This window comes from Zingiber officinale, chromosome 1B (assembly GCF_018446385.1).
Source record: "Zingiber officinale cultivar Zhangliang chromosome 1B, Zo_v1.1, whole genome shotgun sequence".
In the NCBI taxonomy this organism is placed as follows: domain Eukaryota; kingdom Viridiplantae; phylum Streptophyta; class Magnoliopsida; order Zingiberales; family Zingiberaceae; genus Zingiber; species Zingiber officinale.
This window is the reverse complement of record NC_055986.1, coordinates 157,787,330-157,808,778: the sequence shown is the minus strand read 5'-3', so window position 1 is coordinate 157,808,778 and position 21,449 is coordinate 157,787,330. Positions and strand designations below refer to the sequence as shown.

The following is a 21,449-nucleotide window of genomic DNA, read 5'->3' as shown; positions in this document are numbered from 1 at the left end:
TTCGGACGTACCTTTGTGTAGTTATAGGAACTTCTCCCAAAGTTCCTTTGTTGATTCGTAGGCACTGATTCTATTGACTTCTTACGGAGGTAGCATGCTTAGTAGATGGAATTCGGCTCGCCCATTTGCCATGAAATCTGTTTGTTCCTTTTCGGTCCATTAATACTCCTCTTTGTCTTTCGATCTTACAAATCCATATTTTAATATTAACAATAAACCAAAATCGGTTTTAAAAAAATACCTCCATGCGTTTCTTCCATGACACAAATTTTCTCTCAAATTTTGGTGGGTAGATTGTCGGTGTGCTCATCGTTTTGGTGCTTCAGTCGGCGGTTAGTCTTTTTGAGGTAGTTGGGCTCTGATACCACTTGTTGGTGCAGCGGGGCCAGTAAGATAAGGGTGAATTGCTTGTTAAGAAATAAAAAAGCTTTCCTGAACTTTGGACTTCAATTAACAACAATTTCACAATTATAATAAACATAAATGAATAACTAATAAAATAAAAGAGGCCAACAGATTTACTTGATTACAACTTAGGTGGTTGTTAATCCAAGGCAAGTAAACGCACTAAAAGTCTCCTTCTTTGAAGGTGGAGAAGCCTCTTACACTCGTTGAAAGCTCAAAAAGTATTTAGGAAATGAATATAGAAGTTGTTAATTATTTCCTAGATCCAGGGATCTTTTTATAACCCTTGAGCAATTTTATCCGAGGCTGGAAGGCACCTCTAGTAAGGCAAGTACGGATAAAACCTTATCCTCTTCTAACGACAGAATTTGCCTAGTCGAAGGCGCCTTCTATAGGGCTCGCCTTCCATAGTGAATGTGTGGAGGCGCGCGGAGGCACCTTCAACTCCTTTTGAAGGCGCCTCCAATAGTATTTCCAGCCTTCTTTTTGCTTTTCTGCTGCTTCGATCACCTGGGTGATCGCAGTCATCCGGGATAGGGCTCACTCGAACCCATTTTCTGGCCTTCTCCTCGAGCAGACTTCCGCTCTGGCTTATCGTCCCTCGAAACATCGTGCGCGTCTTTCTCGTCCACCGATGTACTCTTCCGCAGCACCTCGTCCCTTGGATGCACCGAGCCCGTCGGCTCCCTTCCCGTGCCATCCTTTTCGCTAGCTGTGTTTTTTGCTCGACTTCTTGTGCTAAGCTCCTGGACACTTAGACACAAGGATCAAACACAACATGACCTAACTTAATATGGTTGATTACTTCAAAATAACCACGGGGTTCCAACATCCATGGCCTCCATAAACTTTCTTATTCTCGCCTGGTCAGTGTGATAATTCTGAACAAACTCAACCACCTGACCTTGGAAATTCCTCGTGAACTATAAATGATTACGTACCTCTTGGAACTGGTCATCTGACGACTTGAAGCAACCCTCCAACATTTGTTGTTGAACACTATGCTTCTCATGAAGGGAATCCAAAGAGGCACGGAAGTCAGAAAAGTCAAATCTGAAAATGCCCGTACCGTAGGCAAAAGCATGCCTAGTAGGTTCCGGATGTCCGGACGATTGCGGGTGTCCAGATGACGAGGGTTCAAGGTGGGACTCGGTGTCCTCTATCAGGACGGAGATAAACTTTGGAGTCGCGTCAGTAATAATCCAATTAGCAATGATGTGAACCGTGGCGACCTCCGGATGGCCTCCGTCGCCTGCTCCAATCCAAATTATAATTTGGATGGGAAGATGAATTCAAGAGAATTACAACTAATTATGATTGTATCAAATTACAGTCACAATCTAATCATAATTAAATTATGAATCATCTTTTGATCCACACAAAGTAGCCTAGAAGATCCTCTCCCATCATAGTCTTATCGTAGAGAAAGATCAAAAGCTGAGTTCACATGTAACAAGATATACTACTTATAGGAGATTAATTTTCAGATTCTTCAAGTAACAATAATGAAGAATCAAAATTTTGACGAGGGAGAGACGCTTGACTTAGACATGTATGATTCATTATAAATGGATGACTAGGGAATTGGAGATGATGAATATAAGGATACTTATAGGAAAATTGTATAGAACATTGGACAGTTATTCTCTAGACATGATAGAATATTGAGGATGAATATTCTACTACTCGTTTTTAGATATAAAAATATTTATCTATAAAAAATTAGACTTTCTTTTAATGGTTAGAAAAATGGAATAAAGTTTGAATGTCATTTACCTTCGACTTAAAAGACCCTTTGACTACTTGGAAAGATACCATCAAATTTAAGATTATCGATTTAACTCTATATAAATTTATTTATCGATCGTATGAATAAATTAAAAAATATGTCATATATTATTAGAATAAATCAAAAAATACTCATAATGATAATTTAGAAGTCTAATATCATTTAGTTATGTTCCGATTTTAAAAAATAATTTTTATAAATATATCATAATTAAAAATTAAATTATAAATATTTAAATAATAATTAAATATCCTTCTTACAATCTTCGACTATCTACTCTTCCGTACGTTATCTTTTAATCATTTCCATCTTACTCATCCTCTTCACTCATCTAATTTAAAATTTTGAAGTCTAATGTACCGTAAATTCTACATTAGCATCGACATGGTAGGGATGATGTATTTAATTATTTTATATTGCAAATAAAAATTAGACCATTAAATTTATCCGTAAATCATTTGAACGGATTAAATTAATATTTTTATTAATTCATCATCTGACGGATTCAATGGTCAATCCGCGAGAGTTGAGAGTACAGAGACTTACTGCAAATATTAATTTGGTTCAGAAGAATCGAGGAACAGAACTCTGCTAAAAAAAAAAAAAATTAAAAAATTGGACTTTTGATTCAGAAGAATAAGAATGAAGAATGAAAATAAGAATGATTGAATGTCATTATTAATATTTGAATTATAGGAATAGAAATAATAATATAAATAAAGAAATGAATTTTTGAAATTGGATAATAACTCATTTTCATATATCTCTCCTTCAATGAGTCATTACCCTATTTTCATCAATCAAAATATTTTGTTATTTCAAAAATACCCTTGACCTAAAACTAAAATTTTCTCCCTTAATATTAAATATTAAAATATATTTATTTATTTTTTCTTTGTATCACTCCTCTCTCATTGTTCTCTCTCATCATATTTTCTCTCTTATCATTCTATTACATTCTCTTTCCTCTTTTTTTTTTCTCATTACACTTTTTCTCTCATTATACTTTCTCTTTTCTCAATTTCTTTCGCACTCTCTTCATTCTTTTTTTCTCATTATACTTTTTCTCTCCTCAATCTCTCTCATCATACTCTCTTTTCTCTTTTTTTTTTCTCATCACACTTTCGCTCTCATCACACTTTCTCTCTCCTCAATCTCTCTTGTCACACTCCTTCCGTTTTTTTCCTCAACACACTTTCTCTCTCATCATACTTTCTCTCTCATCACACTCACTGCTCTTTTTTTTCTCATCACACTCACTGCTATCTTTTTTCTCATCACATTTTCTCTCTCATCGTACTTTCTCTCTTACTATACTTTTTCTCTTTTCAATCTCTTTCATCATACTCTCTCTCCTCATTTTTTTTTCATTATATTTTTTCTCTCTTCATCCTCTCCCATCCTACTTTCTCTCATATTATATTTTTTCTCTCATCTTATCTCATCATGCTCTCTCCTATCACACTCTTTTTTCTCATTTGTTCTCATCACATTTTTTTTCTCTTCATTCTTTTTCATCACACTTTCTCTTTCATCCTACTTTCTCTCTCATCATTCTCTTTCATCATATTTTTTTTCTCATATTCATCTTTCTCTCACATCTAATTTTTTTTCTTATTTTCCTTTAAGAATAATTTTTTTTAAAATTTATTCTTATAAAAAATATATAATTAATTAAATATTACTTTTAAAAATGATATATATATTTATCTTCATTCCTATTCTATAATAGAATGAGTCAGTAACTTTTATTTCGATTTCTATTACTAGCAAAGAATCAAACACCAAGTTAACTGTCTAAAGGGATAGATCTCAAGACTCTTCGTCCCCTATCCAACGATTGAGATGGCTCCTAAATCCAAACCGATCATGAAAGTGAAACAAAAGCCCAGTCCTTCTCGGTTCTCTCTCTCTCGTAAAAGTGTAAAACCCTATCCCTACCCCTACCCCTACCCCATCGGCCGCCTCGCCGTCGCCGCCTCCGAATTGCCTGCTGAGAAACTCTACCGAGAGACCGACAGTCCGGCAGGCGACAGTCCGGAAATCCCCGATCTCCAAGCTCGAATCCCACCAGTCCCGCATCGGCAGTTTCGATTTCCATTCTCCAAGCTCCTATTTGAGTTGAGATTTTTTTTGCTTCCTTTCTTTTTATTTTCCATCCTTTTTCTATTTTTGTGGTTTGCACTGTTGCACGGCTTTTTGCCTCGTTTGCTTGCAGAGTTTGACCAATTGACGTTTTTGGTTGAGATCTAGAGTTCTGTTGTTGTATTTTTTTGTATTTGATTCTGAAATTAAAACCGTTGGTATTTTAAGTGTGAACTGTGCAGTCTTTTTTTTTTATGCAGGATTTTGTATTCATATAAAGCATGTAAACTAGATTGTATGTTTTCAAATGTCACTTAAGATATACTAAGCCCTCAATCGGATAATCTCACGAATATAGAATATTTTAGCATTAATTCTGTGATAATATTCATCATCCAGTTCTCCCTTTTGGTGCTCAATGTATTCTTTGAAAAAACATTACTTTAGAAATTAGAAGGGCCAAGTTCTTATTTTTTGATTGAGATCCAGTGCAAACACAAAAATAAGTTTATGTTGTTCTGCTGCCGTCATTTTTTTTTTTTGTGTTTGATTGATTTTTTTGTGTTCTGCTAACTATTATTTGGCGTGGATTATGAATTATGGTTAAATTCAATTAATGAATTGTAGGGATTTTTTGTATTTTTATATTTTTTTTGTGATGCCTAACTCGCAACCCACCTTGGGTTGAGTTGGGTTGAGGATTTCTTAGTTTGCTGGGATGGCGGGTTAGCCCACCCCACCATGGATTGTCAAACAGTTTGACAGCTCTAGTTGTAAGTTATAGCTGTAGTTTAGTTCATAGGACAATGTTATCATAATTAATTATATGTAATGAGTATTCACATTTAATTGATACATAATTCATAGTTATTATTTTATTTATATTTTTATTAATTTAAACATCCAGTCATCTTTAGAGTTGTTATAGTAAAAAATATTTAGTTTTAGTGCCCTATAATTAATATTTGTATTTTATAATGATTGGTACTTTGAACTTGCTCATATATAAAATTCAAAATGAGTAATAAGAAAATAATACTCTTTTAGTGCTCTGTGAATTGAAAGCATACTCTATTTTTAAATTTTGTAATACTTGACAAACTCTTATTATTAAAAATGTAATTTTGTTTAAATTAAAATATATGCCTTTTACATGTCTATGCAACCGTATCCGTATTTATGAAAAATTTGATAAAATTTTGAGTATTAAATGTATTATATTTTGTTTCAAAAAAGTAAATAAACTGTCTTGTTTAGTTTAATTTAGTTCTTTATTTACTTGTAATTAGAGTGAGATGTAAAGTTCAAGAAAAATAAAATTTAAAATATTTTTATAATTTTACGTCAAATGGATCCGACATTACTTCAATATCTTCTCTTCTTTAACGCTGACTCCCTTGCTCTTCAAACCCTAAAACCTAAAAACCTGACATCTTCTGCCGACTCTTCTGTTTCCCAGTCATTCCACAAGGTATATCGTGTACCTAACTCATTTTCTTTACTCTATCTAAGTAACCCTTCGGATTTTACCTTCTTATATACGAGGATTGAATCAGGTTGAATCTCTGCGTTATCAGCTCTTTGGTGGCCTTGCTGTGTTCTAAGCTTGAGAGTTTTTTTTCATCCTTTGTTTCAAATCTGTTTGATTACTGAAATGTTCTTTTTTTTATTTTGTTTTTTTTGCTTGCTGCAATGTTTCTGATTGAACTTTCGATCTAACTATGTTGTGTTGTCCTAAGATAGTACTTTTTCATTTGTTCAAACTACTTGTACTTTTTCGTTTCTGATTGAACTTGATACTCTGTTGTTTCTCAAAGGGCATTTGAGTTTCTGTTATATAGACCACACACGATGTATGGAATCAATGAGAAAGTCAAATGTGGAGAAAAGTAAGAAAGTAAATGTTTACTTACCAAGGTGGCAAAATTAACACCAGAAAAAAATTGTCAATGTGTTGCGGTGAATATGAGATTAAAATTCTGACTAATCAATTAGTTAAGCAAAGGTGGAGAAAAGTAAGAAGAAGAGTAAATGCTTACCAAGGTGGCAAAAATAACACTAGCAATAGGAAGTTGAGCTGACCTCTAGAAAACATGAGTAGAGACCTTTCAAAGCATAAAACAAAAGTAAACATTTACAGAGGTTGTCATAAGAAGAAAGAGAGACATTAAATAGGGGCACAATTCTAGGTTGATAATAATCAGGAAAAGTCAAGTTGTCTTCTGATAATGATTGAAGAGGATCAAGAGAGATTTCTTATCAAATTCTAAAAGATATTTTGCAAAACATAATACGAGAGAAAATAACTGATGTAGATAAAATTACAATATTGAATACATACATACATACATACATAATCATATTTTGAGCAAAATATAGTTCTATTTCATAAAAAAATTATTGATTTTTATTTCTTATAGACTCTATCTTGAGTCTGAAGCTGAACAAATTGAACCTAATTAACGAAATTCCTCTATTTAGGCTTCTCAAATTCATCTTGAGGAAACAATCAACACCTATTTGAGTTCGTGCCCCACACTCATCCCAAGATGAAGCAGAAGGGTTCATCTGGAAATAAATTTATTCTATTCTATATAATCGAAACAAGCTCAAAATTTTTTTAACCAAGTATTGTATTCCAATATTGTTTCTCCTTTACAAGAAAATTTGTCTATCCTATGCCTATGTCCTTTCCATATTTCTCATTAATAGATAAGAAATAGAAGACTGTCAATGAAAATGTAAAGATTATATACTATGTGATTTTTCTCTGTCGCTCTGCTTAAATGCATTCAAATCCCTTATTCTTGCCAAAATTATTTCAAAGAATCACAAGTTTTGTTCCCCTTTTGGGACTTAGTTTAATTCCTAAGCTTTGATTAGTTTATTTTTCAGTTTTGTTGTCAAATTGAATTTTCATATGGAAAAAGAATATCTTCTTTTTTTCTTTCAAAATTCTTCTGTTTTGTGCTTGTAACATAACTATATTGAGCCTCCTCTTTTTTTATTAAGTTTTAGTTTTGTTTCTCTCTTTCAAATGTTTTTTTTTGTCTGCTAAGGACGTTGTCAACTTTGACGTGCTTGACGTATTCACTTTTTTTATTTTTCCTTGCAACTTGTTTTCCTGTGATACATTGAACATTTTTGTTCCAATAAATTCATTGAGGAAATTGCTTGCAGAATAACCTATCATGGAAGAGGAACCACAGCCTCTTAACTATGTTCATGAAACTGTGCTGAAGAAAAGAAAAACCAGTGAGGATTGGGCCATCAAGAGAAGGGAGCTCCTAGCAGAGAAAAAGAGAAGTAAGAAAGAGAGATCAAAAGGTCCAATTAAGAGGCCTGAGGAATTTGTCAAAGAATACCGAGACAAGGTTAGTAAGTTATCCATATCATTTACTGGCATAGTGTATGTTAAGATGTTGTACCTTTGTCTCATCTCTTTGACTTTGGTCAATTTGTCATCTACTTGAAAACATCTTTATCAAGGGAGACGTTTGTCTGCATATTACTTGTTCATTGTAAGCATTTAGAAAACTCTGCTGAAATTCTGTCTTCCATGGATTTCTACTTGGTCAACTGTTTAACCTTTTACATATGATGTTATATTTGCATGTGAAGTTGTTCGTTCCAATATCTTACCTTATTTACATTTCAGTTTCACATTTTGGATGGTCAATGCAATTTTATTCAGTCTAGTGTTGACAATTTTAAAACAGATGTGAACTTTCTAAATTTATCTTCTCGAAAATATGACAGAGAGAACCTAAGAAAATTATGGTAGTTGAAGGAAAAAACCTAGTTATGGACTATCGAGTTTTTCATCAATTTACTTTCAGTTGGCCTCTGAAAAGCAGCTAAAAAGTGACGACAGCCCTAGCGGCTTTTATGTTTTGTGTTCAGCAATTAAGAAAGCAGTTAAGTTAGGGTTGGGAAGGAAACTTGTATGCACTGCAAATGAATATAAATTCCATTCGGTTATAACACTTGTCATAAGAGGAAATGAAGAATGATAATGAAAGTGTTTGGCTATCTAAACTGCTAAGATTTTCTTTGTTCACAACACTTAATTCTACAAGACCTTAAAAGATATAAATGTTTACGTGATCACTAATGGTGCATTTGGTTCATAGGGTCAACTATTCTATAAGAATTTCCATGGAATAAATATTCCTATATAGTCGCAAAAATGAACACGTGATACCAATTCCCATGGATTGTGATTCCCTAATCATCCTTCTTAGATATTTCTTACTCTAATCAAAGACTAACTATTCCTTCTATATTCTATTCTTGAATGAGCATGCAATCAAATAAGCGATAAAAATAATCAGTGATTGAAATGTCGTTCTGTGCCACTCGACACGGACGATTTTTACCGTTCTGTCGGAGAAGCGAAACCCGCATGTCACGTGCACGCGTCTCGAGTAGCAGGGATGCGTCACTGGACGCCTTCGGCGCCGTCGAGGGAATCTGCAGGTTGTCGGAGGCGCGCTCGCGTCGCTTCTAGCGGAGCCGAAAGCGTCGCAGGACACTTCTGGTGGCGCCCTTCGGCGCCATCACAGGTGGCCATGGGGCGTCGCGGGCTTCGCGGGTGGGCGTGTGTCGGGGGTATTATTGTGCAAAATTAATATTACAATTTAAATAAATCAAACAATTCCCATTTAGTGATATTTGAAAGAGGCTTTCATAAATCCTAATTAAATCATGCCAATAAAATATAAAAAAATATTTAAAATAAAAAATTATAATATTCTGAAATGGTTTTTAATGTTTTAAATTTTATTTAAAAATTCTAAATTTTTTTAAAGAAATTCTAAAAAAATTTAATTTTTTTTATAAAAATTCTAATAAATCAAATTTATATTCTGATATTTTTTAAATTATTTTGTATTTTTTACTATTTTAATGTTAATTGATATTCTAATTTTTTTATTATTTTTAATATATATTATTTAAATGATTAATTAATTAAATAAATAGTTAATTTATATAATTATTATTTATAAAATAGTATTTTATATTAATTTATATAATTATGATTATTTAATCTGGACATTGGAGAACTATAAAGGTTACCTAAGCAAAATATTACAAGAACCAATGCTTCTATATGCCACGCCTTTTAGTATTAGTAAGGTAACATATTATGATATATCAATTTTAATTTGAGTTATTGATAGATCAATTTTCTTTAAAGAAAACTATATTTAATTATTTTTTCTAACAATATTAAGTTGTTTAATAATGGAGAACTTATATAAAATCAATATATAACTTATTTTTAAATTATACACAATAATATATCTATTTAATAATTACTATATATAAATAAAGAAATATCGAAATCGTATTGGCACAACACAATACGATACCGAAACCGTATTGTTCCGGTCTGGGATCAAAACCTCGGCATAGGTCAAGATTTTAAATCTTGAAAATAATGTTTACTTAACAACATGATTAACAAAAATTTTATATAGTTTGATATGATCCATTAATTTGGATGCGGGGTTGTTATTTTATCAAAGCAGTTCAATGAAGTAAAGATGAAGATGCTAAGTTTGATATGTATAGTTACTAGAAAGAATAAAAAAAAAATTGTCCAGTAGGAATATGTACAACACCACTAAATAAAACAATAACATTAAATAAGTTGAGATGGTATGGATAGCTTAAAGCATCCAATAAATTTTTAGTTATAAGAGTTGAGTCAATTAAAGTGGAAGGTGTATGGTAGAGGGTGACTAAAGAAAAAATTTAATGAAAGTGATATTAGATTAATTTGAGTTTGATTATTAATAATGATATAGCCTTGCTTAGTGCCCAATAGAGGTTCTCAAATAGTTGTGACAAACACACTTGATTACTACAATGACATGATGATTGAGAAAATAAATTGTATTTAAGCTTCTTGCATTATGCCAAGAACTACTTTTTCTTGTAAATAGTCAATCATTTACTTGTATTCATCACTTGCAAAACAAGTGTTTATGCTACAAGCTAGAATATAGGGTACCTTAAGGTTTTAAGTTAATTGGCTTTGTTTAAATTGGTTTTAATGAATAGAAAGATTTCTTCTTCAATTGCATATATGGGTTACATAGGATATATACAGTCAATGTTCTTCCCCCTTCTAAATGCACCTAGCTGCATATGCAGAAGTGCTGCCACTTTTAGATTCAGGTACAAATGATTATGCGAGTGAAATATTACTCACTGCATATGTATAATTAAATGCATATGTGAGCACATGAAATGCTTTTTAAAACAATAATCATTCTTGAAAACACAATGATGCGTTGGCATTGTTGGTTGAAGATATGATACCTATGCCATTGCTTAAACAAGAGTAGTCTTAAAGGATGCCATTTTGATTGTTTTTTGAAACAATAAACATCCTTGATCGTCCACTTTGTTGGTTGTAGTATGATCCCAATGGCATTGGTTAAACAAGACCAGTCTTAAGTGGTTGTTTCCATTTTGGTCACACCTAATCATTCCATCTTTGATACTCCTGTGACTTGTGAGTATAATCTTTTCCTTTTCGTTTAAATGTGTTGGCAAAATCAACATCTATAATTTTACAACAAAAGCTTGTTTAGAAGCCTTTTAATGGTTCATAAGCCAAATAGAAAGATTTGTTTAGGAATAAATATACGTGAATGAGAAGAAATGATTTGAGTTATAATTTATATAAGAAGACATCAATGAGGGAAATTTCTAGAAACAATAATTTAATCTTAAGAGAAGGCATCAATCAAGGGAAATGTCTATAAATGGTAGTCATGATGTTCTATGAGGGTGATTTCTATTTATGATTATTTGTTTTGTTCAAGTCATTACCGTCTTAATTTTGGTTTGTTGGTTGGTATCCTCTCTACCATTTACCATGGTATTCTGCCTCTAATAACTATTGCATCTCTGGACAATGGAGTTTAGACATGTGGTATTACACATTGTTATAAAGCACTCATGGAATTAATGAGAGGGCATGCATTGAATACCCTTTTTCGACCTGCCACTCTGAGTGCTCTTGTTAATTTCATATGCATGTGATAGTTTCACACTGTTTTTTATAAGTTAGTTTGTAGTTAGTTAATCTAATCATACTGCATAGAAAATGCTTTTTTCTTTTTTATTATCTAATATAATTTCATTTCAGGAGTTGGACTTTGTTCGGATGAAGCAAAGGTTAAAAGTTCGGAAGTTGCCTAATGTAGACATGAAATCTAAGCTGCTTTTTGTTATCCGGATCCATGGGTTAGTTATATGACTAATTTTACTTTATCTTCTTTATTTAATCTTGTTCAATGTGGATGGTCACAAACATGCCTTTTTTTTTGCTCTAACTCAATCTTGCATTCAGATCAAAGGATATGCATCCACAAACAAGGAAAATCCTGAACAAGTTACGACTTGTACAGATATTGAATGGTGTTTTTCTCAAAGCCAATGAAGCAAATTTGAGAATGTTATTGAGGGTAGAACCATTCATTACTTATGGGTAAGAATGGTGCTCCTTTATTCTCACTTAATCCCATAGAAAAGCAAAATTTTACTTATTATATTTTCTTTCTTCTAAGATGTTTATTTCAACTTTGTAGTTATCCCAACCTGAAAAGTATTAAGGATCTTATCTACAAAAAAGGCCATGGAAAAGTAGACAAGGAAAGGGCTCCTCTAACAGACAACAATGTCATTGAGCAGGTAAGACGTGTTCTAAAATTTTTGATACTACAGCAATAAACTCTGATCTTGTTCATGTTCCCACCATGGACATATTACTGCATAAAGTTGCAAGCATACTGATATTTTCAGAAATGGAATTTTATGATAGTTCAGAATGTGGCAGTTCGGTTCACTTTTCAACCTGATTAGTGCAATTGACATTTATGCTTGTGAATCTTCAATGTTTCTTTTGCTGATATCTCAACAAGGAAAATTATGCAATAAATGGTGGTAATAAATGAAGCTTTTCAAAGAAACACTCAGTAAGTAGGTCTTATAGGGACTGTTCTAACTCTTGAGGATCTAAAAAGAATCTCCTCGGAAAATGTATTTGAAACTGCAAAAATCTCTATCATAAGTGAAGACGGTTTTGAGTTATTTTGTACGATTAAATAGTCTACTGCTGTTTATCCCCCCAAAAAAAGTCTTATGTTGACAATCAGCCAAGTATAGCAGTCGCTTTGTTTACATGCATAATTCTTGTCTGTATGTTTTTACAATCTCCATCTGATTTGCTTTGTTTTTAGACATTTAGCCAAAAAGGCAAGTCAAATCAACTCAGGTCATCTATATTTTTTGCTCCTATAAGCTATGTAGTTTAAGATTTAGCCATGTGGCAAATTAATACATTTAATAACTAAATCTGGTTATTTTTATTTGATAAATAATAAAGTTCCTGTATCACCTTATGAACAACTTTCGTCCATTTATTTAATAAACTTATGCATTTAATGCTTTGCATTTTTTCTTGTCATTTCCACACTTACCTGTGAACATCCTTGGGACTCTTGTATCAGCTACAATACACGACACCTTCTTTTGCCCTTGATGTGGTTGCTCTTGAGAGAGAGATGATAAGGCTGAGTGATTGCCACCATGACCATACTCATTTTAATTCTCTTGGTCTCTAATTTCAATGATAGTGGAAGTTTAGCTCTTGATTGTTTGTCATTTATACAGTCAAATTTGTTGGGGTGTCCTACGAGAGGTTGATTAGCTAGTGACTTATTGGTGTTGTTTTTGATAGAATGCCTTGATGTCATACAAGGTTTGACGTGTGAAACAGAGTGCTTTTTTTTTATCTGCATATTCCTGAAGCAGATTCGTGATTGAGTCATAAAGCACTATTTTGTGTTTGCAACCTCAAGGTGCTATGAAACTGTGTTTAGGTGATATTAAATTGTATTTCAGGTGCTACCAAACTATATTTTAGCTGCTATCAGAATATATTATATGTGATAAAAATTATATTATAGGTTAGTTAAATTGTATTTTAGGTGTTACCAAATTGTACCTTAAGTAGTAAGTTATATTGTAGGTGCTGTTGAATTATCTTTTTGGTTGTACTAAAGTGTACTGCAGATGCTAGAAAATTTTATTGTAAATGCTACTAAATTATATTGTGGGTGTTATTAAAATGTGTTTAGGCGCTACCAAATTTTCGCTTAGAAGCTATCAAATTATAATTAAAAAATAGTACTTTATGATTTGTGTAAGACTTTATTTTAGAATTTGTTTGTAAACAAAGAGATCTTTTATATGGTCATGGATGAAAGGTGGTTTTCATGCTGTCTTGATGGTAAGTTGTGCTTCAAGCTGTGTTGTTAAAGGCGCGCCTAAGGCGGCAGGGCACTGGGAAAAATGCCTTTTCCCACGCGAGGCAGGTGTTGTTCATCAGGTACGCGAGTGGGCGCGCCTTCACACCTCAACTGAGGCGCGATTGAGGTGTGATCGTGAACGTGAACCATTTCTGGATTTTTAACCCAAAAAAAGATTTCAAACCAATTTGGTTTGGAATTAGGGCACGGAAAAGAAAAGGATAGAAGGGAAGGAGAAAAGAATGCAAGAAGAAGAAACCTGAATTTGAAGAAGAGTCGCGCCGTCACTGTTGGTTAGTCCTAAGAAAATCGTACCGGTTCCACTTTACAAAAATTTTTGTACAAGTGTCGAACGTTTCCTTAAATAACCTATTGTATTCTTTAGAAGTTAAATTAGGAATCGCAGAAGGAACTTAACATCATTGATTCCAAATTTAACTTATCTGTTCTTAATGGTTTAGATTTGAATCACAAGCGGAACTTAACACTATTGATTCAAATCTATCTAAGTTATTAATTCTATAAATATTAATTTCCAAAATTGGCTTTCAGGACTGCATGACGAGGCACATGATCTTCTTGGATATGGGAACAACCACCACCGCCTAGGCAAAGCCTTTTAAGGAAAGCTAATATTTATTTCCTTAAATAACTCTAGGTTAACAAAAAAAAAAAAACAATCGAATCACAAATTCGAAAAAAAAAAAACATAAACTCGAAAAAACTATTTCGAAAACTCTAGAATCATATGCCTCTTGTGTTTGGTATTTCCATAAATAACTATACAAAGAAAACTAGTATGATGCGGAAAACAATTACTAGTTATACCTTTCTTTGTAAGCAAAATAACCTCTTGATCTTCTACCGTATTCCTCTTCTTATCTCGGACGTTGTGTGGGCAACGATCTTCCGAGACGAGAACCACCAAGCTCCTTCTTCTCCAAGCTAGATTCGGCCACCAAGAATTCTCCATGAGAAGTAGAGGTCCGGCCACCACCACCAAGCTCCAAGGGATGCAAGAAACAAAACCTCCTTTCTCTTCTTCTTCTCCTAGCTTGAACCGGCCACCATCAAGAGCTCCAAGAGGGGATAAAACCGGCCACTAGAGAAGAAGAGAAGAGGAGAGGGAGAACCTCTAAGGGTCGGCCACACCAAGGAGAAAAAGAGAGGAAGAAAAGAATAGAGTTCTTCACCATGAAGGCACCTTTACCCCTTCTTTTATATTCCTTGGTCTTGGCAAATAAGGAAATTTTAATAAAAACTTCCTTAATTCCTTTGCCATGAAAAAGAAAAAATTATTTAATTAAAAATAATTTTATTTTCTTAATATCAATGGCCGACCACTTATTTCCCCAAAATAAGGAGAGTTTTAATTAAAACAAAAATTAAAACTTCTTAATTTGTTTTCGGAAATTTATAAAAAAATTCTCCAATAATTTTTCCCTTCATGGTGGGTTATAAAAAGGAAATTTTATAAATTAAAATCTTTCTTTTAAACATGTGGATAATTTCCAAAAAGGAAAGTTATCTCTAAAAATTAAAATCTCTTTTCAATCTACAAATAAGGAAAGATATCAAATCTTTTCTTAATCTTTTCTAGAAACTAATAAAAGAGAATATTTAATTTTTAAAACTCTCTTTTAAATGATCATGGTTAAAAAGGAAAGTTTTCTCAAAATTAAAATCTCCTTTCAATCTATAAATAAGGAAAGATTTCAAATCTTTTCTTAATCTTTTGTAGAAAGCTATAAAAGGAAAAATTTAAATTTTAAACTCTCTTTTAAAACCATGATATCCACATAAGAAATAATTTTAATAAAAAACCTTTTTAATATTCTAGTGGCCGGCCACCTAAGCTTGGGACCCAAGCTTTGGCCGACCCATCCACTTGGTCTTGGCCGGCCCTAGCTTGGGTTCCAAGCTAGCTTGGCCGGCTCCATTAGGATGGGTAAGAAGGTGGGTATGTAGTGGGTATAAATCTCTATATACAAGAGGCTACGATAGGGACCGAGAGGAGGAATTGATTTTGGTCTCCCGATGAAATTAAGCTTCCCGTGTTCGCCCTGAACACACAACTTAATTTCATCAATAATAATTCATTCCACTAAAGAATTATTATTGAACTACCGCACCAATCCCAAATTACATTTTGGGCTCCTTATTATGAGTGTGTTAGTCTCCCTGTGTTTAAGATGTCGAATGTCCACTAATTAAGTGAGTTACTGACAACTCATTTAATTAATATCTTAGTTCAAGAGTAGTACCAATCAACCTTATCGTCATGTCGGACTAAATCCACCTGCAGGGTTTAACATGACAATCTTTATGAGCTCCTCTTGGGGACATCATCAACCTAGATTACTAAGACACAGTTTCCTTCTATAATCAATAAGTCACACTATAAGTAACATTATTTCCCAACTTATCGAGCATTTTGATTTATCGAGCTAAATCTCACCCTTTGATAAGTCAAAGAAATAAATATTAAATATATGTGCTTATTATTATATTAGGATTAAGAGCACACACTTCCATAATAACTGAGATCTTTGTTCCTTTATAAAGTCAGTATAAAAAGAAACGACCTCTAATGGTCCTACTCAATACACTCTAAGTGTACTAGTGTAATTATATAGTTAAGATAAACTAATACCTAATTACACTACGACCTTCCAATGGTTTGTTCTTTTCCATCTTGGTCGTGAGCTACTGTTTATAATTTATAAAGAACCGATAACACGATCTTCTGTGTGTGACACTACACACTATGTTATCTACAATATAAATTAATTGAACATCTACATTTGGTATATACAAATGTAGACACTTGACCAATGTGATTCTTATAAATGTTTATACAAAAGCTAGACTTTTAGTATACACTCTAACAGTCACCCAGGTATTTCCTTTGTCGTCGTCGTTGCTGTCGCGCCGTCGCCCAAGTTGCCGAGTCACGCTGTCGCTCAAGTTGCTAAGTCGCACTGTCGCACATGTTTGTGTTTTTTCCTTTATTTTTTTTTGTTTTTCTGTTCTCTTCTTCTTTTTCTTTTGTAATCTTCTTCTTCTCTTATTTCTTTTCTTCTTTTTCTCTTCTTTGTTTTCACTGAACAAATTTTCTTTGTTTCTTCACCTTCTTCTTTTCTTCTCTTTGTTCTGGTATTTCTTTTCTTCCTCTTTTTCTTTTTTTTCTTCTTGTTGAGTTGTTGGTTCGTGTCCTTGCTGCTGTCCTGTTTTGTTTTTTTTTTCCCTTTTTTTTCATTTTTGCAGGTTGTGTTCTTGCTGCCGACTGCTGTCCGGTTTTGCTGCTGTCCGGTTTTTCATTTTTTTGTCCTGTTTTTTTATTTTTTGTCCTGTTTTGCATTTTGTTTTTTCCTGTTTTTCTATCGCTGGTAGCCTGGTACAGTACTTTTCTATTGCTGGTACAGCACTTTTCCATTAAAGTACTTTTTTATTTTCTTTTTGATTTTTCAGACTATTTTCTTGTTCAATTATCATGAAAGGTTGAAGTGATATTCCAATATATATATCAAAAGATCCGGGATAGAATTATTTTCAAAGAGTTAATCCGGATAACAAAAATGATTTGATTTGTAACTTTTATCAAAAAGTTACAAAAGTGGGTATCTATCGTGCAAAATATTTTGTTGGGGGGGGGGATTTGAAATACTACGACTTGCAAAAGATGTCTGCCTCATGTACATGGAGAAATTAAAAATTTCATGGAGAAAAAGATGAAGAAAAGTAATCTTTCTAAACTTGCAACATTGGACTTTGAGGATGTAGACCCTCTTGGTGATGATATTGATACGGATGATATTGGAGCTAAAGTTGTGCCGTCTATAAGTACAAGTACAAGTTCTAGATCAGTGAATATGCAAAAAAAAAAGGCCAACACAAATGGGTCTAATGGATACGTATTTTGCTTCTAATGTGCAAAAAAAATATTGAAAATAGAAAGGGTAAAGAGAGGCAAACTACGATAAATGAGGCATACAAGAAAGAATTGAGGGAAAAAGCTTGTATGACCATAACTGAATGGATGTATGATGCGGCAATTCCTTTTAATGTCGTTGACTATTCAAGCTTCAAAAAGATGTTGGACTTGGTTGGCCAATATGATGTAGGTCTAAAAGGATCTAGTTATCATGAGATCTAGTTATCATGAGGTGCGGGTTCCTTTTCTAAAAAAGGTTGTTGATAGTGTGACAAATGTTTACATTAAGTCGTGTGAAATAGAATGGGCCAAGTATGGTTGTAGTTTGATGGCAGATAAGTGGATAGACAAAAGATAGAGGACATTGATTAATTTTTAGTGAATTTTCCTAAAGGTTTAGTTTTCATCGAATTGGCTGATGCTTTTGATTATGCAAAGACTGGAGAGAGTTGCTTGATCGATTTGTGGAGCATGTAGGAGAAACAAATGTTGTTCAAGTTGTTACGGATAGTGCAAGTAACAATATGCTTGCTTGTAAGAATCTATTTAATTCTTTCCTATCATTATGCTTTTTCTTATATATGTTAAGCTTATCTAGTTTTGTAACTTTTTTTTAGGAAAATTATTAGAAGTAAAAAGGCCACATTTGTATTTGTTCCTTGTGTCGCTCACTGCGTCAACTTGATCTTAGAAGATATTGGGAAATTGCCTGATTTTAAAGCAACATTGAAGAAGGCAATGAGCGTGAATGCTTACATTTATATTCACCCCGGCATGGTAAATATGTTGAGACAATTCACAAGATAAAAAGAGCTTTGTTGGGCAGGTGTTTCAGATTTGCTGCTGCTTTTCTCACTCTTGAAAAGATGCACCTATAGAAGTAAAATTTAAGAAAAATGTTCATTTCAACGGATTGGACAGAGAGTAAATGGGCAAAAGAAGCGACGGGGAAGAAAGTAGCTAAAATCATCATGATACGTAGATTTTGGAGTAGTATTGTGCATATTTTAAAGATATATGACCCTTTAGTCCATGTTCTGAGACTGGTTGATGGCGAAAGAAAACCTGCAATGAGCTATATTTATGAGGCTAGGATAGGGCAAAAGAAATAATTATGAAGACCTTTAAAGAGAAAGAAGAGAAATACAAGGAAGTGTTTAAGATCATTGATAAGAGATGGGAATGTTAACTTCATCAGCCTCTGCATGCTGCAGGACATTATTTGAATCTAGAATATTTTTATTCATAAATAGATTCAAATATCTGTGGAGAAGTGGTGAATGGGTTGTTTGAAATTATGGAGAGATTGGTTTCAAGCGCTGCTGAGCTAGATAAAATCACTACCCAGTCTATATATCGAAAGGCAGAAGGGCTATTTGGGAGGAATGTGACAATTAGACATAGAAGAGCATTATCTCTAGCAAAATGGTGGGAATGCTACGGAGCAAATACCCTAGAATTACAAAAGTTTGTTATTAAAGTGCTTAGCCTCACTTGTAGTGCTTCCGGCTGTGAGCGCAATTGGAGTGTATTTGAGCAGGTATGTAATAAATATAAATATATAATACTATTAGTATGTTACTTTTATAAATAGAAAATATTCTTTGCTATTTTATTATACTTATTATGATTTTTGATATTTTGTAGATTCACAGCAAAAAAAAGGAATAAGCTAGCTCAGCAGCACTTAAATGATTTGGTATTTGTGAAATATAATCGTGCTTTAAAACTTCGGTATGATGTCCGTGATAAGATTGACTCTATCTCTTTGACAAATATTGATGACAGTAATGAATGGTTGATGGGTAGAATGGATGGAGAAAGTGATAATGAAAAAGATAAGTTGATTTTTAAAGGTGATGACTTGACATGGGATGTCGTTGCTGGGCTAGTGGAGCTGAAGAGCCTGAATATTGTACTAGAGGAAAAGCATTGCATCTATGGCCTCTAGTTCACATGCTAGGCCTAAACAAGTCGAGAAGGGAAATACATCTTCTATGAGACACTCATCTCTAAGAATGAGAGATGAAGAAGAAGAAGAAGAAGAAGAAGATAAAGAAGAAGAATACAATGAGGATGATCTTGAGCTTGATGATTAATTTGATTTATTACACTTGTTTTGATGAACTTCGTTAGTTTAGATTAGAAAGTTGAAACTTGAAAGTTTGAAACTTTTATTAATTTTATTATGGTGCTGTTTTGCTTGTCATATTTGATATTTGTGTGTGTGGAATATTAATAATTATCATATTTGTCATATTATATGAGTGTGAGTGCGCAACCTCATGTTCAAGAGGCGCGCGCCTCGCGCCACGGGCTCTAGGAGCCCTTTGCACCTCGGTGTGCCTCGCGCCTCTAACACTTGCTTCAAGTTTGATTCGGCATGATGGTAGACATGGTTTATCAAGGCATGATGGTAGACATGGTTTATCAAGTCTGATCCAAAACATGACAAATAATACAAAACCTGACAGTCACGGATTGATCCATTTATGAAGATAATTTTTTTAATTTAATAATCTTTATGTCATAACTTAATTCTATATAGGGGTTAGTTAACTTTACACCTGATAGAGTTATTGTTTAAAAAATAAAATTATTTTTTGTGTTTTTATATGTTTTTTATTGATTCAAATGACATGGCACAATCAACTGTCACCTTTTGAAAATGGCAAGGTTTGATTCACCATTACATGTGCTCAACCTAAACCCTTCCAGGCTTCTCAACCTGATGTGCTAATCGAAGGGCTATATTAGCTAGACAATTTGTTTCAACTGTTCATTTTGTGCTACTTCTTCATAGATGGCATACTACTCGTACTTTTTGATTCACTTGCTCATTTTACTTTTATTGCTTCACTTTCCTTATCTCCATTTATTATTGACGTTTAACTTGCCTTTCTGTGGAATAGGCTCTTGGTCAGTATGGCATTCTTTGTATCGAAGACATCGTGCATGAGATAGCTACAGTTGGATCACATTTCAGGGAGGTTACACACTTCTTGTGGCCATTTAAGCTCAAGTGCCCAGAGAGAGGTCTTCGGACCAACAAAAAGCTATACAAGCTAGGAGGTGATACAGGCAATCGCGAAGATCAAATCAATGTGCTAATTGATAAACTGAACTAGGGATCAGTGGAGGGTGTGGTTGATAAACTGATTGCACCAAACCTACAATATCGATAGCTAAAAATATTCAGCTCCATGCTACATTCTTATTTCCTGTATCCTACTTAAAACAGCTTTCTGTCAAGCTAGAAACTAGTTTTACGTTGGCTAATTGCTGGCTTCTTGATTGATGCAGTAATTAAACCCTATTCTATAGTTCAAAAGAATTATTACTCTCGATGAGATTGGGAGATTAAGAGCTGCGTCATCAAGTGAGGAGAGGGTACCAAATTCAAGGATAGAGAAGTTTAGTAATCTTAACATCTTGCAAGAATCTAACAATAACTTCAATGAACCTTATAGAATCTTATTGAATTTGCATGCATTATAATCATGTTCTTATTGTATGATATTGCAAGTATTTTGGGTTTTTTAAATCCTATATGATGGCTGTCTTTTGTTGGGATCTTAAAGCTACTGCAAGAGCCATCTTATATAATTGTAAAGCAATTGCAGAAGTAATTCCCTTGCGATACTTTATCAAAAAAAGGTAGATCCGCTACCTTAGCGGCCCCCCTAGTGCTGGTCCCACGGATATGGAGGGAGGTTCATACAGGTACACAGGTCATAGGCGCATGGCGGGGTAAATCCCAGGTCGTCAGTTCCTGAAAATCGACCCCTGATCATTACGACAGAGATACCATGCGCCCATCGTCTGTGCTACGCCCTGGGGGCCCTTGCGATACTTTATCGAACCAATGCAATGTTGACTAGCATATTTTATAGAAAGCCAAAGAGCG

The 21,449-nt window shown here is 33.6% G+C and overlaps 1 protein-coding gene across 1 annotated transcript; it reads left to right on the top strand.

The window, feature by feature from the left end:
- The first annotated feature begins 4,080 nt into the window (after nucleotides 1–4,080).
- LOC121986091 (60S ribosomal protein L7-2-like) lies at nucleotides 4,081–20,889 on the top strand. The gene is made up of 6 exons (XM_042539898.1): nucleotides 4,081–4,315; nucleotides 7,460–7,653; nucleotides 11,445–11,542; nucleotides 11,649–11,786; nucleotides 11,887–11,989; nucleotides 20,455–20,889. Exons 2-6 carry the CDS (start codon nucleotides 7,471–7,473, stop codon nucleotides 20,668–20,670), a joined length of 738 nt encoding a protein of 245 aa, XP_042395832.1. The 5' UTR covers nucleotides 4,081–4,315; nucleotides 7,460–7,470; the 3' UTR covers nucleotides 20,671–20,889.
- The last annotated feature ends 560 nt before the right edge of the window (nucleotides 20,890–21,449 follow it).